The sequence below is a fragment of the Ursus arctos genome, unplaced genomic scaffold, assembly GCF_023065955.2.
Source record: "Ursus arctos isolate Adak ecotype North America unplaced genomic scaffold, UrsArc2.0 scaffold_26, whole genome shotgun sequence".
Classification (NCBI taxonomy): domain Eukaryota; kingdom Metazoa; phylum Chordata; class Mammalia; order Carnivora; family Ursidae; genus Ursus; species Ursus arctos.
Genome location: NW_026622941.1, coordinates 34,695,186 through 34,713,449, shown reverse-complemented (window position 1 = coordinate 34,713,449; position 18,264 = coordinate 34,695,186). Strand labels below are relative to the sequence as shown.

Here is an 18,264-nt window from a genome sequence, read left to right as displayed (position 1 = left end):
ATGCTTTCAGATTTTCTTTGTCTTGAATTTCATCATCTTTAGTATCACATATTTGGATGTGGATCTCTGTGCATCTACCAAACTTGGACTCTATTGAGTTTCTTGGTTGTATAGATTAATGCATTTCACCAAATTTGGAAAATTTTCAGACATTATCTATTCAAACATATTCTCTGTTCCTTTCTCTTTCCTTCTGGTACTCCCATTATGCATATGTTGGTGCATTTAATGGTGTACCCTTGTTTCTCTGAAGCTCTGTTCATCTTTCTTAATTCTTTTTTCTCTCTGTTCTTCAGATTGTATCTTCACTATTGATATCTGTTCAATTCTTTCTTCTGCCTGCTCCAATCTACTGTTTGAGCCCCTCTAGGGAAGTTTTTCTTTTTGGTTATTATACATTTCAACTCCAGAATTGTCCTTTTCCTCTTTGTCTAAATGTAACTGCTATCTCTGTATTGATATTCTCTATTTGATGAGACATTATTATCATACCTTCCTTTAAAACATGGTTTTCTTTAGCTCTTTGAACATATTTATAATAGCTGCTTTGAAGTCTTTATCTGCTCAGCCAGACATCTGAAACCTCTCAAAGGCAGTTTCTAGTGCCTTTTCCCCCTGAATATGAGTCAAACTTTCCAGTTTCTTTTCATATCTCAGTTTTTTTGTTGAAAACTGGGCATTTTAGAGCATGTATTTTAGTAACTGTGGACACTAAATTTCCCCCTCCCCTCTAGGACTTGTTGCTTGCTTGCTTATTTATTTACTTAGTTCCTTGGCTGGACTATGTCAGTGACATCTATTTTCCCTGTGCAGTCGTCAATATCACTCCTTGGAAGGCACAGCTTTGGACATGTACACTGTCACTCTGATCCTCCTGGAATGACAGTGTTTTTAGCTGGGATCTCTGTCTTTTTCCTGACTCCGCATTAAGTTTCTAAGCTGGTCTAAATCTACTGATATCATGCTCAGCTCTTAGTCTCCCCTAATTGCTAGATGATTTCTCTATTCTTTCAATAACATCCTGGAGGAGTAAATTACTCCATGTCTGATTCAATTAAATTTAAGCCTTTGGTCAGGGTGGTATTACAGGTCAGTCTTTGAGGTCAGGTAAGATTTCAAAAGGAGCCCTTCTTAGCTGTCTCTTTACTTGGTTCTATCAAACTCCAATTTGATCTACCATTTTGTGTGTTGCTCTCATTGAGCGATCACCACTTTCCTCTTAGCTGAGCACCATTAAAATCTTGATTTCAATAGCATATTTAAGCTTAAAATTCTCCCATGCTCTCTCTCAAATGAAGCTTATACCCCTTAGAAAAAGCTATGGAACTTTTTGTCCTTACATCTTGACTCTCTCGTAAGGAAGAAACATTGCACCAATTCTGTGGATCTAGGGACAGGGTCAACTTCTCAGAGTAACAATCCCACTTTTTAAGCAGGATGCTGAGTCATAGCACCTGGTCTTTTTGGCTTACCCTTCTCAGCATAGAACCTCTGCCCTACCAGTGATTTTGAACAGGGATGATTTGAGACTTGTGTTCTTAGACTACCATGCCTGGGGTATATCTTCTGTTCTATGAGTAGGGACTGAGTGGCAGAGCCTCAGCCACTCTTGCCTGTAATAGAGCTTTTATGAACTGGGTAAGATGAGAATTGTTGGTGGTTTGTCCCTCCCAGGGAGAAAACTTAATCCTAATAGGGGGCTGGGAAATAGTCTTGTGTTCCCACCAAGAGTGAAACTGTCATCTTGCTGGGGGAGGAGGAGAGGGCAGGTCATAGTTCAAATGTCACAGACACTCACTGTTTTTACCTAGATAAAAATTTTTGTGAATTAATGTTTTTCCATTTGTTGTATAACCTTAGGATAATTTTCAGAGACCTTAAATGGTTGTTATATTTTATAATTTTTACCAGTTATGGTTCTTTTGCAGGAGAGTGAGGCCACAGGGCTTCTCAAATTGCCATTTGTTTCCTCTCTTGGCTATACATTTAAAGGTAAATAACTTGGCAGTGGAGGCTCATGTTCTCATTCGATCTTTGAAGCTGGCTAGCTCTATACGTGTGCATTCTTCTCCTTTACCAGTTTGCTTATATTGGTCTAGCAGATGATTGGTCTACTTCCCAGAATGTGACTCTCTAATCCACATCTTCTATTCAGTTCTCTTCCCAGGACTGTTCCTACCTTGATGAACTCTGAAGTCTTATACTGTGTCTATTCAGACACATCTTCTAAAGTCAAGGATGTGTAATCTAAACTTTTTAGCATTCTCAGCAAGTTTTTTTTAAAGATTTACTTATTTATTTTAGAGAGACAGAGAGAGTGCAGGAGAGGGGAAGAGGGAGACAGGGAGAGAAGCAGACTCCCTGCTGGGTGGAGAGCCAGACATGGGGCTTGATCTTACAAACCAAGATCATGACCTGAGCCAAAATCAGGAGTCCGATGTTTAACCAACTGAGCCATCCAGGTGTCCCTCTCAGCAAAATCTTTACTCATGTTTGGATTTTTTTTTATTATGTTATGTTAGTCACCATACATCATTAGTTTTTGATGTATTGCTCCGTGATTCATTATTTGCATATAACACCAGGGCTCATTATAACACATGCCCTCCTTAACACCCATAACTGAGCTAACCCATCCCCTGACCCCCCCGAAACCCTCAGATTGTTTCCCAGAGTCCATAGTCTCTCATAGTTCGTCTCCTCCTCTGATTTCCCCCCCTTCAGTTTTCCCTTCCTTCCCCTAATGTCCTCCATGCTATTCCTTATGTTCCACATATGAGTGAAACCATATGATAATTGTCTTTCTCTGCTTGACTTATTTCATTTAGCATAATTCCCTTCAGTTTCATCCATGTCGATGCAAATGTTGGGTATTCATCCTTTCTGATGGCTGAATAATATTCCATTGTGTATACAAACCACATCTTCTCTATCCATTTGTCTATTGAAGGGCATCTCAGCTCCTTCCAAAGTATGGCTATTGTGGACATTGTTGCTATGAACATTGGGGTGCATATGGCCCTTCTTTTCACTACATTTGTATATTTGGGGTAAATACCCAGTAGTGCAATTGCTGGGTCATAGGATAGCTCTAAAAGAAAAACAAAGCTGGAAGCTTCATGTTGCCAGATTTCATGCTGTATTACAAAGCTGTGATCACCAAGACAGCATGATATTGGCACAAAAACAGACACATAGATCAATGGAACAGAATAGAAAGCCCAGAAATGGACCCTCAAATCTATGGTCATCTAATCTTCAACAAATCAGGAAAAATATCCAATGGAAAAAAGACAGTCCCTTCAATAAATGGTGCTTGGAAAATTGGACAGCTATATACAGACAAATGAAATTCGACCACCCTCTTACACCATACACAAAGATACTTAAAATGGGTGAAAGACCTCAATGTGAGACAGGAATCCATCAAAATCCTAGAGGAGAACATAAGCAGCAACCTCTTCGACATTGGCCAAGCAACTTCTTTCAGGACAGGTCTCTAAAGGCAAGGGAAACACAAGCAAAAATAAACTTTTGGGACTACATCAAGAGAAAAGCTTCTGCACAGCAAAGGAAACAGTCAACAAAACTAAGAGGCAACCCACAGGAGAAGATATTTGCAAATGACATTACAGATAAAGGGCTGGTATCCAAGATCTATAAAGAGCTTCTCAAACTCAACACCCAAAAAACAAATAATCCAATCAAAAAAGTGGGCAGAAGACATGAACAGACACTTCTCCAAAAAAGACATACAAATGGCCAACAGACACATGAAAAAATGTTCAACTTCATTAGCCATCAGAGAAATTCAAATCAAAACCATGATGAGATACCACCTTATGCCAGTTAGAATGGCAAAAATTAACAGGCAGGAAACAACAAATGTTGGAGAGGATGTGGAGAATGGAGAACCCTCTTACACTGTTGGTGGGAATGCAAGTTGATACAGCCACTTCGGAAAACGGTACGGAGGTTTCTCAAAAAGTTAAAAATGGATTTTTAAAAATAACACTTTCATTTAAATAGAGATTTAATAGAGATTAAATAGAAATTATTCATTTTCCAATGATCAACCCATGTCAAGACTGATCAACTTTGTCCCACAACACATCCTTCTTGTAAGCTGTGCCTTCTCATCAAATACTTGAGAATGCCACGTAGAGTTGTGGCAAGTGTGATACAAGTTCTCAAAGATGCCATTACTTTGGAGAGGTTGCCAAGTTCTGGGAATCCAGTCCTTTTTATTACATGTTGAACTGAGTAAGTTCTGGTCAATGAGATGTCAAAAAAAATTCACAAGAGAGCTGATATTCAAGTAAATCATATACCTGTCAAGTGGAATCAAAACTTTTATCTCATTTAACTTTCCTAATGGGAAATAACAGAAAGTTAATTATTATAAACAGAAGATTTCTTGATGAGCATGGAATCTGAATAAGAGGTGTTAGCACAATCAGGTTTTTAAATGGTAAGATAGCTATTTCCATGAATTTCTAACTCCTTTTCTTCAGTTTCAGTGTTTCCCCCTTTTCCTCCCTATAATATCGTGAGAAAGATGTAAACTGGATAATCCCACTTTACACTTAGGAGAAACAGACATTCTGTGTTAATAACCTACCCAAGATCCTTGAGAAAGTCAGAGGCAGAACCAGTACAGTAATAAAATGTTCCTTTCTACTCATCAAGGTGAGATGCCTCCCTCACACAGTTCTCCAGATATTTATGGAATGTGAATGCAAGGTTTTATTTCCCAAGTTAGATGTTATTGGGAATAAATAGGTACATGCTGTTGGTAGGAACTTTGCCCATCTATATTCATTCTCTATTCAACTGACTGAGGTTTCTGTTACCAAAAATACAAAATGTCTAGTATTCTTAGAGATGTTCTGTCAAATATATAAACCAGATTCTGTGTTAAGTTATACAACATTTGCATGAATACTCTCCAGATGTTTGATGTCACAGAAAGAACTTATTTTGTTTGGGATTCATCAAAACCACATCCTCTGTGTTTGCATATGACAGGGCACTCTGGGACATGAATGCTAAAAAGAGAATGGATACATATGGCACTCTTTAGGGAAAATAAACTTTGCCACATTGCAATATAAGATGAAGTTAAGGAGTGTGATGTGACTTTAGAATACACATATCAAAAGTGAAGTAAAGTAAAATGTTTGGTACTTTTCAAAGAGCCACAAAAATTTGACGACAAAACCTAAAGTGTATCTCTTCAGCTGTTGTGTAATTGATACTGATCACATAGGAGCAAGAGAAATAACCACATTTGCCAATGTCAGTAGATCATGGCCAGCGTCTATTTTGAATATTCAGAGCCAGTTAAATATTTTGAACATGTGTTTTTTTACTATAAGAATATAGAGTTTGATATATATCCATAAGGTCTACCTTTTTTATTATATTGTTTAGATTATCTCTCTCCTTATTTTTGCCTGCTTGATCTGTCTTGTTACTAAAAGTGGTATATTAAAATTTCCTGTTTGGGGTTTCTATCTATCTATGTCTACTTGCATCTCCTGTAGTTTTGCTTCATAGAAGTTTCTGTGTTATTCAATTCATAATATTCACGTGTTATTTCTTCATTGTAGATTATGGTTTCTAGTACTTATTTGTCATGTTTTCTTGATTTGAGACTTGAATTCTATTTTGTCCCTTAGGATTGCTGTCCCTCTTCTTTGTTTATGTTCATTTTCCTGCTATATTGTCTTGATTATCCTTTTAATTTTAGCCTTCACGAATCACTTTATTTTAAGTGTGTCTCTTACATATAACATGTTTTGGGTTTTATTTGCAAGCGAATTGAAAAATTTATTCTTTAAATAAAATGTTATACCCATTCACATTTTTAAAAAAATTTTTGTAACATACAGAAAAATTACCTTTTTTAGTATACAGTTTTAGCATATGTGCAGATTCATTTTACCATCATCATAATTAGCATATAAGACAGTTCCCTCACACTCCCTTCATGGAGTCAATTTCTCCCTTGGACCTAACTCCTGGTAAACACTAATCTCTTCTCCGTTGCTATAGTTTTGCCTTTTCTGGAATGTCACACAAATGTCATATAAGTGGAATCATACAATATATAACCTTTTAAGATTGGCTTTCTTCACTCAACATAATGCCTTTGAGATTCATCTGTGTTGTTGAAGGTGTCAGTTATTTGTTCCTTTTTTATTGGTGAGAAAATTGTTCCATCATACAGATGTCGTACAGTTGTCCTATAGTTTGTCCATTCATCCACTGGAAGAATATGAGTTGATTACAGTTTGGGGAGATGATGAATAGAGTTGATATGCACATTTGTGTACAGGTATTTGTGTGAACATATATTTTCTTTTCTCTGGGTTAAATACCCTATGAATGGGATTATAGGGTCAAATGGTATGTGTATGTTTGACTTATAACTACGAAACTGTTTTATAGAGTAGCTGTACTATTTTGTATTCCCACTAGTGAAGATTAAAGTTCTAGTTGCTTTGCTTCCCTGCCAGCACTTAGTATCATCAAGTTTTCTGTCCCCTAACCCCAATGTTCTGTGGAATTTCATTGTGGTTTTAATTTGCATTTCACTAATGGTCATCTGCATATCCACTTTGGTGAAGTTAGAGTCTTTTGCTTATTTTAAAAATTGGATTTTTCATTTCCTACTGTTTAATTTTGAGAGTTCTTTACATATTCTGGATACAAGTCTTTTGTTACATTAGACATTTGCAAATATTTTTTTCCTGGTCTGAACTGTATCTTTTAAGTGTCTTTCACACAGCAAAAATTTTAAATGTTAATGAAATCAAATATATTACTTTTTTTCCTATATGGGTTGTGCAATTAGTTTCATATTGAAGAATTCTTAGACTAACTCCGAGTTACAAAGATTTTCTCCTATCTTTCCTTCAAAAATTTGTATAGTTTTATAGTTTCACACTTAGACCTATGATTGATTTTGAATTAATTTTATGTGAAGTCTGATGGTTTTTACCTGTAGACATCCAATTGTCCAAAAACCATTTGTTGCAAAGACAGTATTTTCTCTACTTAACTACCTTTACACCTTTGTCAAAAACCAAGTGGACATATTTATGTGGGTCTGTTTCTGGACTGTTCTGTTCCATTGATCTACATACCTCTCACAGCAGTGTCTTGGTTATGATAGCTTTATAATAAATATTAAAATAAGGTAGTGTTTGTCCTTCAAACACTTTTTAAAATTGTCCTTTTAAAAATTGTTTTAACTATTTTAATTTGTCTTTTCATATAAATTTTAGAGTCAGTTCTCTAGAGCTACAAAAATTCCCAATGGAATTTTTATTAAAATTGCATTAGATAATAGATCCCATTCATAATAAAATATGTACAATACATTTTAAAATTACAAAAGTATGATGATGTAATGAACACCCATGGACCAACCAGTCAATAAGAGAAGTAGAACATTAAAACTTGTATTTACCTCTATGGTTCTTCTCTTATACCCATAAGTACTTTTTTCTTTGATGCAGTTAATAATTCAAGGACAGATATTCCAATTTGTTCAATTATTGAATCTTCGAATCACCTTCCACTTGGGATTTTGCTATTAGAATTTTACTCCTTCTGTTCGCCTAATCTAAAAAAAAATGTTGAGAGTAGAAGAGATGGTAAATCTCATACTACTTTTAAAAAACCAAAATTTTAGTAGCTACATTGAACTAATTTTAAATTAAAGATTAGGTTTAAGAAGGTTTGCATTTTAATCTTAAATGAAATATGGAACTGAAATAATTAATTTATTCAATCATTTATTACTTCTGAATGTTTCCAGTACCTTTTTTATGTTATATGGTAATAAGTAAATATGTCCTATAATTCTCTACAGGTCATTACATTTATTTATATACATATACTATTTTATTTATTTTTCCCCATTTTTAATGCAATATCATTATCATATAACATTGCATTAGTGTAAAGTATACAAGATAATGATTTGATTATGTTTATATTGCAAAATGATCACCACAGGAAATTTAATTAACATCCATCACCTCACACAGTTACAAAATTTTCTTCTTGGGATGAGAAGTTTTAAGAGCAACTCTCTTAGCAACTTTCAAATGTACAGTGCAGTATCGTTAACTGTAATCACCAGGCTGCACATTACATTCCCAGAATTTTTCTTGTAACTGGAAGTTTGTATCTTTTCACCATGGGTGAGGGCCTATTCCCCCGGAACCTCCCCAGCAACTACCAATCTGTTCTTCACTTAAAAGATTTAGAATGAGATCTGCTTTTGTACCGCCACAGTAATTGACACTATGTCAGTCACTCAGGTAATGTTGAACGAGTAAGTGAAAGGTATTTTTATGTCTATCAATACTGTCGCAAATTTCAGATCGTTTTACCATTTCTTTGAGATCGTATTATGTTGCTTTTTAATGAAGACTAAGGACATAAAGCTTATGAAACTAGTCTGGAGAAATGGAGCGATAGATATTTATAGTCCAACGAGTTGTGTTAATGACCACCTAAGTCTCTCAATAGTCAGTCGGATTTTTTTTCCTTTCATTGCCAGTGTATATGTATTTGAATGCTTCCAAGCAACCTTGAGCAAGGAGGTAAAGAATTAGTGAAAGTGTAGAATGTTAGGTTGTGAAAACACTCTGTGGCCTCACTGGGGTATTCAATAAGTGCCTGGTCATGGGAAACCTACATCACAGAATATATTTCTATTTTAAAGGAACTTTATTTGGTGAGAAACCCACTAGGAGTTAATGTAGGATGAAGATATTCACTGCAAAGCTTGTATCAGATTGACTCTCAACTATTAGAGAAGTAGTTAGAATTAGTTCTTTTTCAAGTACTTACCGATATAAAATACCAATGTGTCTAGTGTTAATGTCATTCATTATCATGGCATATGAAGGGTTTAGATGTGTATTTGTGTATTTATGTGTATGTAATGCCAAAATTTAATATTTGTAATGCTGCCCTTAATTATTTCAAAAACACTGAGTACCCAAGCCATATTCTAGACTCTGAGAATACACCAATGAAACATCTAGGTTATATTCTAAATTTATAACTAAATTATGTATGTAATAAGAAGTTTTCTTTGGAATTTATCTAAACATTATTTCTCTTATAGGGAAAATTCTCCATATATTAAAATTGTATTATAAATGTATTTGAATTTATTTTGATTTTAATAAGAAATAACTTATTATTCTTAGGAATAAACTAAATTGATATAAATTTTTTTAGCAATAGTAATAATTTATAATACATATATTTGAAATCTATTTCACTTTTGCTTTCATGACAAGATAATATTTTCATTCACATAATGTAACCCCTAATATTTTATCACAGCCTTGCTCAAGATTCATGAGGTTTAGGCTATGGGATATACTGATGTGATCTAAGATTAGTGATAATCAGTGTGATCATAATAATGACCAGTGATAATTCAGAGTGATCTGAATCTATGTGTATCTGAATATTGGCAATAGACTTAATTAGCATTAATTAATCTATTTTTCAATGTGTAATTCTGTACTGCAAGATCATATGAATGTGCCAGATTTTTACCCATTTTAGTCACACATTTTCTCAGTTCACGGATATTTAAGATTTAATTTTTAACAGAGATAATCTGAAATATCTTAACATGAAAATGGCCCTTGTGTCTTGAAAAGAATTAGATCATAAAGCCACTAGGGGGCTCACACACTGTGTGTAAATTGTGTGGCCTCACACATCCCGTATACACTTCTGGGTACTTTAAAAAGAATTAATAGCTGGGACAATAATACATTAGGTAGCTTTGTGTGGGGGGTTAAGCAGTAATATTTTTACGGCACCAGAGAAGGGCCCGTTGACAGGAGATTCTAGAATATATATTAAACAAGGGAATTTTTATAAGGGAAGTTAGCAAGAGGGGGTCAAATATAGAAATCGGAGAAATGTTAAGTCTAGTATTAGTCCCTATGAACACCACTTCTGTTAGGACTTGCCTATTGCTCCAGGAATACTAACTCTAGCTGTCAAGTCTTAGAGTCCTAGGGTTGGACAGAGTTACTTTTGCACAAATCACATTATATGGTATAGATTCAGATATCTCATATTGCGAAGACGTGTTTGTAATCAATTTTTGAAAAACTTTAGCTGGTTCATTTTCTTTAGAGTAAAGTCGTATCAATATCCTTTCATTTTGAGGCACCTGGGTGGCTCAGTCAGCTAAGCATCTGACTCTTGATTTTGGCTCAGGTTATGATCTCAGGGTCAGGAGATTGAGCCCTTCTTTTAGCTCTGGGTGAGGCGTGGAGCCTGCTTAAGATTCTCTCTCCCTCTCCCTCTGCCCCTCCTCTGCGCGTGCACTCTCTCTCTCTCTCAAAAAAATATTTTTTCGTTTTTTAAAGGAAGGCCCTCGAAAAGCAATTTGAGACCTTATATAATTCAAATTCAGGTGTTTCTTTCCAAGAGCATTCTTAAATGTTTTATGAATTTCATCTGTTTTGTTTACAATCTAGGGACAGTTCAGCATTAACTTGGCAGGAACTGGGATGAAGATATCCAGCACAGCAAAGTGGCTTGCTCAAGGGAGTTACGCCTCTGTCATCATACACAGATCACAAGTAAGTCCTACTGGACCAAAATGCGTGTTTGAAATAACTTCTGTGCAGTGAAATAGAATTAAAGGTACTTTACCTTAACTTTAGAATTATAAAGTTAATGATAATAAGTTATTGCATAGGTGAGGCATATTGCATATAATGGGGCATAATATTAATCTATGAAATAATGAAACCGGGGTCATTTTTATTAATGTACATATGTGGTCTTATATGCATATAAATTCATGAATAGGCTACCGATATCTGAACCTGAAATATCAAATGCCAGGGCATATAGATTCTATCTAGCTCAAGTTTGGGGCTAATGACTTCAAATGCACGTACTTCAAAAAGAGGTAGTGCTGTTAGCTGTATTTTAAGTATTAAAGTATTAAGTATTAAAGTTTTAATATTTCAAAGTGGAGTAGGTTTTTGGTTTACTTACCTCACTGCTTTGATTTAGTGATGGGCGTGGCCTTTTTCACTTAGCATATATTCTTTATATTTTTTATAAGAATTAGGACTATTTTTATGGTTGCATGCATATTTTCCTCTGCCTTTATGCAGGTAACATTGTATTTGGCTTTTACAGGTAGGACACATTTAATTTTGCTGGTATAGTGTACTGGCACGTAGACTTCCCGAATGGCTCCTGATACTTACAGTGACCATGTCTCAGATAGCCTGACTCTACTTATAGTAAATCAGGATCTATTTTCTAAGTGGTCTTACCTACGTCGCTCATCAGTCAGCACCATCAACGGCCCCTGCCCATTCTGCTTTACAGTTTTTCTTTCTTTTGGTAAAAGTACTTTCCTTTACATTGTATCAATATTATTTGTAATGAAATTCAATTTTCTGATATTCATAGACTAAAACATTCTATTTCTCAAGACTACAAAACCGAGTTTTAATTAACAAAGGATTTAAATTTTTTTACTATTTCTGTCATTTGGGTAAGAAGTCAGCTTTTAAAAAGAACAGCTATTTTTAAATTTTTATTTGGCATATTTAGGTCTATTCCCCTTTGGTAGAAGAATGAAAATAAAGTATATTCTGAGCAGGTCTCAGTGTAAAAGAGCTCAATGAAATATTTTGACCTTATTTACCCAGCTTTTAGATATCTTTTGGTTATTGGTAAAGAGGTCACCAGTAGATATGAATATTCAGTATAATCATTCCTTTTGCTTCTATTGAAGTTCCATTCTAAAGGTTAATTATTTAATCTACTCACAACTTCTACCTCGATCAAAATTATTGCACGTGAAAGTATTTCCTGAAACGTGCGGCCTGGTACGAAGCTGAGACTGGTGGAATTCGTGTTTACATGTGGAAATGCAAACTTCTTTTCATTTGCCGGGATATTTCATGAAGATTAGGTTTTTATTTAAACAATCTGGGAATAGGAATGTACATAAATGGGAATTTTTACTGCCATTCCCTTCTTCTCTGTTTACTTAGATTCTTGAGAGCTAAGAAAAATTTCTGAAAGAAAAAGCAACTTCAAAAGCCCCTGATCTCAAAACAGTCTTTATCCCAAAATGTTCTAGGAACTCAGTTTCCTTCTTGGCCCTCCCTCTTTAGATCAAAAACAAACCCCCAAAACAAAAAAACCTGACTTTCTCCAGAAACTCATATAGGAGCTCAAACTGTTTTTGCCTCATCCTCCACTTCTATGGCAACTTATTCTGTTTTGCCTTCAGTCCTTTGAGTCTTGGACCAAGGATGGAAAGCACTCTAGAGAGAACATTTGTCCCACCCCTCTCACCAGCCTCCGTCAACCTATTCCTCAGTGAACGGCCCTGCTTTTCTTAAAAAAAAAAAAAAAAAAACACAACAAAAAACAAACAAACCAAAATGCCCAAAACTCCCTTCTTAGTTCTTTTCTAATTATAATTACTGTTTTCAGTCTAGTTTTCTCCCCCATTTTATCACAAATTCTGTACTTCAAGCTGTGTTTCTAAGGCTTCCATGAGATGTTTGAGGTTAATGGGGGAGAATGTGACTCATATTCAGTAAAGGTCAAGTTTGTATAATAATATTTCTTATTTAGCCTATAAAAATCATGTAAATATTGGACAGCAAATTGGACAAGTTTTAACAACCTCACTGAAGCAAATAGACACCTCAATGAAAAATATGTGGATTGAGATGAGTTGTCTAAATTATAATGTGGTTTGTAACCATCAAGTAGCTAATATGAATCTCAGATTATCTCATTTCCATGACCACCAATTTCAACTAATCCTGAAATGGTATGATCTTTGACCTCAAATGTAATTGTAATTATTTCAGCCGCATGATTCAAAGCATTTGTTTTTCTGCCTATATACACAGATACGAGCTTGTGCCCGATTCTCCTATATTTCTGCCTCTTCCTATTTTCAGGATGGAACCAAAGTCTACGGCAGATGTGGAGGGTTCTGTGGAAAGTGTGTTCCTCATATGACTACTGGTCTCCCAATTCAAGTAGTATGAACATTCAGAAGTGGGAAGTATGAGGAGATATTCTCTGGAATATCTGCAAATAACCGGTGCTCATTTCTTTTCTCTTCTTTTCCTGAGATTTCCATGTCCAAAATGTCTGTGCTTTTTTTTTTTTTTTTCAGTGTGCTCATCAGGGAATCAAATCACTGGTTAATTTTTACAAAGCCTTCAAAATAAACTCAACAGATATATGACTCTAATTAGGAACTTTTTAAAAGGACAAAATAATTTATGGTATAATATACGGAGATATTTGAATGAATTATACCAAGAAAATGTTGCTGTTAACGAACAGCTTGGACTGTTATTATGCCTATAAACACACATATAAATCTCTACAGTATTGTACCATACAATGAATGTGTATTCTACTTGTTAAAATGGAGCAAGTAAAAATTAGGAAAATGAATTTATTTAAAATACTTATAAACATTATTGAATCTGTTAGGTAAATAACAAATCCATAGTCACACCAAAGAGTACATAGCCATTATACTTTCTACTGATACAGCTTAGATACCTTGTTTTATAGTTCCTTTAATTTTAAATTGTGGGTTATGGTGCTTCAAATAAAAAAATCATCCTAAAAATGCAGTACACTTTTATATTAAAAATATATGCTTGGGTTAAATACTAAATATGAAAATTTGTGGATATAACACAGAAGTTATGATATAATAGAATTTTACTTAAAACACCTACCTCTAATTTGTACTTATAAGAGCAATGCATTGTTTTTATAATGTTTATATTGTCTCTTTAACTCATATATGTATATATTTACTCTTAAAAATCTATTTTCTCAAAGTTATGTACTGTATTTTGTTAATCAAGTAAAGCAGTGAGAATTATTGAAATTTTGAAAATCCTACTTTGGTGGACAAAATTATGTTTACATATACAAAATTTTTATTGGGGATGTTCAAGTTATTTTATATCTGAGGTTTCTCAAAGCCAAAACATAAAAGATAGTATAAAAATTAAGTATTTGTGGGCAAATTCTCAGGTAGTAAGAGATTTTTTTCAGGTGAATAATTTGTGTATTATATAATAATATAATTTTAAAAGAATCATAGTATTTTTCTATGGCAACTTATTCTGTAAACCAAAAAATGAATCTACTAATAGATTTTTGCCAGTAAATAGTAGTATACTAGTTTTATCCACAAAGTTTTTTCCCCATTTATTATTTATTTTTTCCCCAAACATTTTTCCCCAAAAAATATATTGTGCCATATAAGGTACTAAAGCAATTTTGTGCCAATGTGGTTAGATGAACATTTAGGGATCTCTGTATCAGAAATGAAGTATTTTGCACTATGTGCCTTAAACAAGTTACAATCATTAATACAAAATATGTAACATTTTCTAGAAATGTTTCATTTATAAAATCTTATAGCTTATAAACATTTAAATAATAAACATATTTGTGTGATATGTTAGCATTTTGTTTTCATTTTCCTTACATGTAAAAAAAAAGAATCCTTGACCAAAAAATTCCATAACCCTAAAACCACTCCAGAAATTCAAAGAACTTTTTATTCAAATTGTTGCAGTTGGAATGGAAATGGCTCATGTCTGCCGTACACCCTTCTTGTGGCAGAGGCAATATGGTAGGAGGCTGACAAAAACTTGCAATGCTTCTAAAAGCTTCTGTTTATATGAGGGATACTCATGTCCTTAAATATATACTCATATTCAATGGGACAAATGAAATCACATGCCCAAATCCTCGTCATTAGGTCAGGGAAATATACTCTTCCTACAGGAGAGGATTGCTGGGCACAGGGAACTGGGTGAGGACTTAGAATTCTCTCCTAAGGGGAGGGAGCAGATTCTTGTAAACAATAATATGTTTTACCCATCCATCTTCAACTTCCTTAGAAATTGTCAAAGTACTATCCAAAGCGGTTAAATCAATTTAAATTACCACTGGTAAGGTGTAATAATTTTAGAGTATCCACATCCTCATTGGTACATGATTTTTTTTTTAAATCTTATCTGCAGGGGTATAGCATAGTATTTCATTGTTTGAATATTTATATTTGTCTGATTACTAGATTGGATGAGGATTCTTATGCATATATTTTGCTATTAAGTTTCTTTTTCTGGGAATTGCTTGATCATTTTTTATTCTCTTTGCCTCTCTTCTCCCCCATCTTTCCCATACTGCCTTTCTCATACCCCCCACCCCACTCCTCACTTCATTAAAAAAAAAAAAAAAAGACAGAAACACACATGAGGGAGTAAAGCATTTTATGTGAATGTGATTTAAAACATTTGAGAATCTCTTATCAAAATCATGCTTTTGATTCTACCTTAAATTAGTTGCAAATATTAATATGCAGTGCATAGTAATTTTCTATACTTGTTTATCATTTAAGATGAAGCATTCTCTACGTGTATTTTATTTATTTTTCCCACTCTTTAAGGAGAAAGATTTCCCTGCTTATGCTGAAGGCCAGTCCCCCAATCTCTGCTCTTGATTTCTTCTCACTCTGAATTCTCCAGAACCTTTCCCCAGAGATTATTCTCTCTCCCTCCCTTTCCTTTCTCTCCCTACTGGCTCCTTCTCTTCATCCAAAAAACAACGTGTTCAATTATTTTTTATTATTTTTAAAAAATTTTTTTATTGAAGTAGAGTTGACTTACAATGTTTTATTAGTTTCAGGTGCACACCCTAGGGACCCCACAATTCCAAACATTACACGGTGCTAGCCACGATAAGTATAGTCACCACCTGTCACCATATAATCTTATTACAAAACTATTGACTGTATTTCCTGAACTATACTTTTCACCCTATGACTTGTTTATTTTATAACTGGAAGTTACAAACTATGTTTCACCCATTCCCCCCATTTCCCTCCCCTCTGGGCACCACCAGTTTGTTCTCTGTATTTATGAGTCTGTTTCTGTTTGTTTGTTTTGTTTCTTAGATTCCACATAGAAGTGAAATCATATGGTATATGTCTTTCTTTGTCTGAATTATTTCACTTAGGGTGATACACTAGGTCCTCTTTTATTTTAAAACAAAAATATGTCTCCCCCCTCACCGATCACTACTCACTATTCTTCCTCTTATTTTCTGAGAGAAACTTCCTGAGAGAAACTGCTATCCTCATGGTCTCTTCATCTTCACCTTTCATTCGAGCATTGGTCTATTATAACATGACTTCCAACCCTCAGTATTTTATTGGTACTGCTTTCACTAAAATCACAATGAACTCCTAATTGCCAAGCACAATTACATATTCTGAGTTGTTGGGGTTTTTTTCCCTTTTAACTTCTGAATAGCATTTGGCAAGGGAGAGGGAGAATTCCATGCAAGGCTGGGATTTGTTTAATGATCTGTGTGATCTATCTCGGTGCTTGTTCCATGTGCACTTGAAAATAATGCATATTCTGCAGTTATTTTGTGTAGATTTATGTAAGTAAGTAGTGTCGTTAGTTTATTCTGTTGTTCAAATCTTTTCTATATTTTTATTATTTTTCCAATTGTAGTATCAATTATTGAGAGATACAGTTTTTAAAATTGTAGTGTCAATTATAGTATTGATTGAGGTTTTTTTTCTGATTGTAATAGTGATTACTTTTCTAACTATAGTACTGATAATTATTAATTATTCTATTAATATAGTGCTAATATTGATATCCTATTATAGTAATGTTAAATTTTTCAACTATAATTGTGGATTTATCTATTTCTCCCTTTAGTTCTGCCAAATTTTGTCACAAATTGAGAAGCTCTGTTATTAGGTATCTATATGCTTATGAGTGTTATGTCTTTTTGATGAAGTGACACTCTTCTCCTTATGAAATATTCTTATATATCTGTAGCAAAACTCCTTCCCTTAAAGTTTACATTGCTAGTGAAATAACTACATCAGCTCTCTTTTAATTAGCACTGGCGTGATACATCTCTCGCCATCCTTTATTTTTAACCAATATATATCTTTATATTTAGAACGCCTTTTGTAAATGGCTTATAATTGTTCTGTGCTTTTAAAATTTTTAAATCCGGTTTGAAAATTTGTTTTTTCTTGAAGAATATAAGGCTATTTACATTTAATACAACTATTAATACAGTTGGACTTAAGTCTACCATTTTGATATTTGTATATTTGTCTCATACATTCTTTCTTCTATTATTCCTCCTTTTCTGCCTTCTTTTGAATTAATTGATTATTTTTGTGCTCAATTTTATATTTTCTTTTTATGTATCCCCTCCCTTTTCCTTTTTTCAGTGTTTGCTTTAGGGATTCCAGTATATATCCTTAACCTAGCACTCTGCTTCCAATGTTATAAACCCAAAATACATTTTATATAAATTTTTGTTTTAGCCACGTAGTCTTTTAAAATAAATATTATATGATTATTCTTTTTATATATCCACATATTTATTATTTCCTGCTCTTCCTTCTTTCCTATAGATGTGAGTTTCTTTGTATTATAATTTCTCTCCAGCTTGAAGAACTTTCTCCATAATTTCTTACAGTTTGAATCTGCTGGTACAAATTTAGCTTTCATTTACCTGAATGTCTTTAATTCGCCCTCATTGTTTTAAACTTCTACTATAAATATTGACATAATTTAAAACTTACAAATATTTACAAGAAGAGCACAAATAGTTCCCATATGTCCTTTAGCTGGATTCACTAATTTTTAACATTTTGCCACATTTGCTCCATCAATCTTCCTCTTTTAATATATACACACAGACATACATATACATATATTATTTATTCTTAATAAGTTGAGGGTAGATTGAGTACCTCATGACCTTTTATTCCATAATACTTTAGTAGGTATTTGTTAAGAAAACAGATCATCTCTAACATAACTGTAATATAGTTATGAAATTCAGAAATTTCACCACTTAATTTCTAAACAGACTTTAAAATACACTGTTTTGGATCTGCTAGTAGGAATGATGATTGGTTGAGTGCCATGCTTCATTGGTTCTCTCATATTCTATTCTTTACCTTAAATGAAACTATCTCACATTATTCTGTACTTTAAATGCTTGACTTTCTCTCAAGTATGAGCTTAATGTGACCTTCTCCATAAAAGTTCCTGGACTGTTCTGTCTGGAATATTTTGTTTTCTTTTATTTTATTTTGTTAAGATGTATTTATTTATTTTGAGAGAGAGTGAG

At 33.8% G+C, this 18,264-nt stretch overlaps 1 protein-coding gene across 3 annotated transcripts in view; it reads left to right on the top strand.

The window, feature by feature from the left end:
* Positions 1-14,541, top strand: part of ADAMTS20 (ADAM metallopeptidase with thrombospondin type 1 motif 20) — a 283,082-nt gene extending 268,541 nt beyond the window's left edge. For all 3 annotated transcript variants that reach the window (XM_057318850.1, XM_026502074.4, XM_044385528.3), the window contains 2 exons: positions 10,536-10,640; positions 13,008-14,541. In XM_057318850.1, the coding sequence (XP_057174833.1) occupies positions 10,536-10,640; positions 13,008-13,097 (195 nt within the window). In that variant the 3' untranslated portion in view covers positions 13,098-14,541. The remainder of the gene's footprint in view (positions 1-10,535; positions 10,641-13,007) is intronic.
* Positions 14,542-18,264: the final 3,723 nt, after the last annotated feature.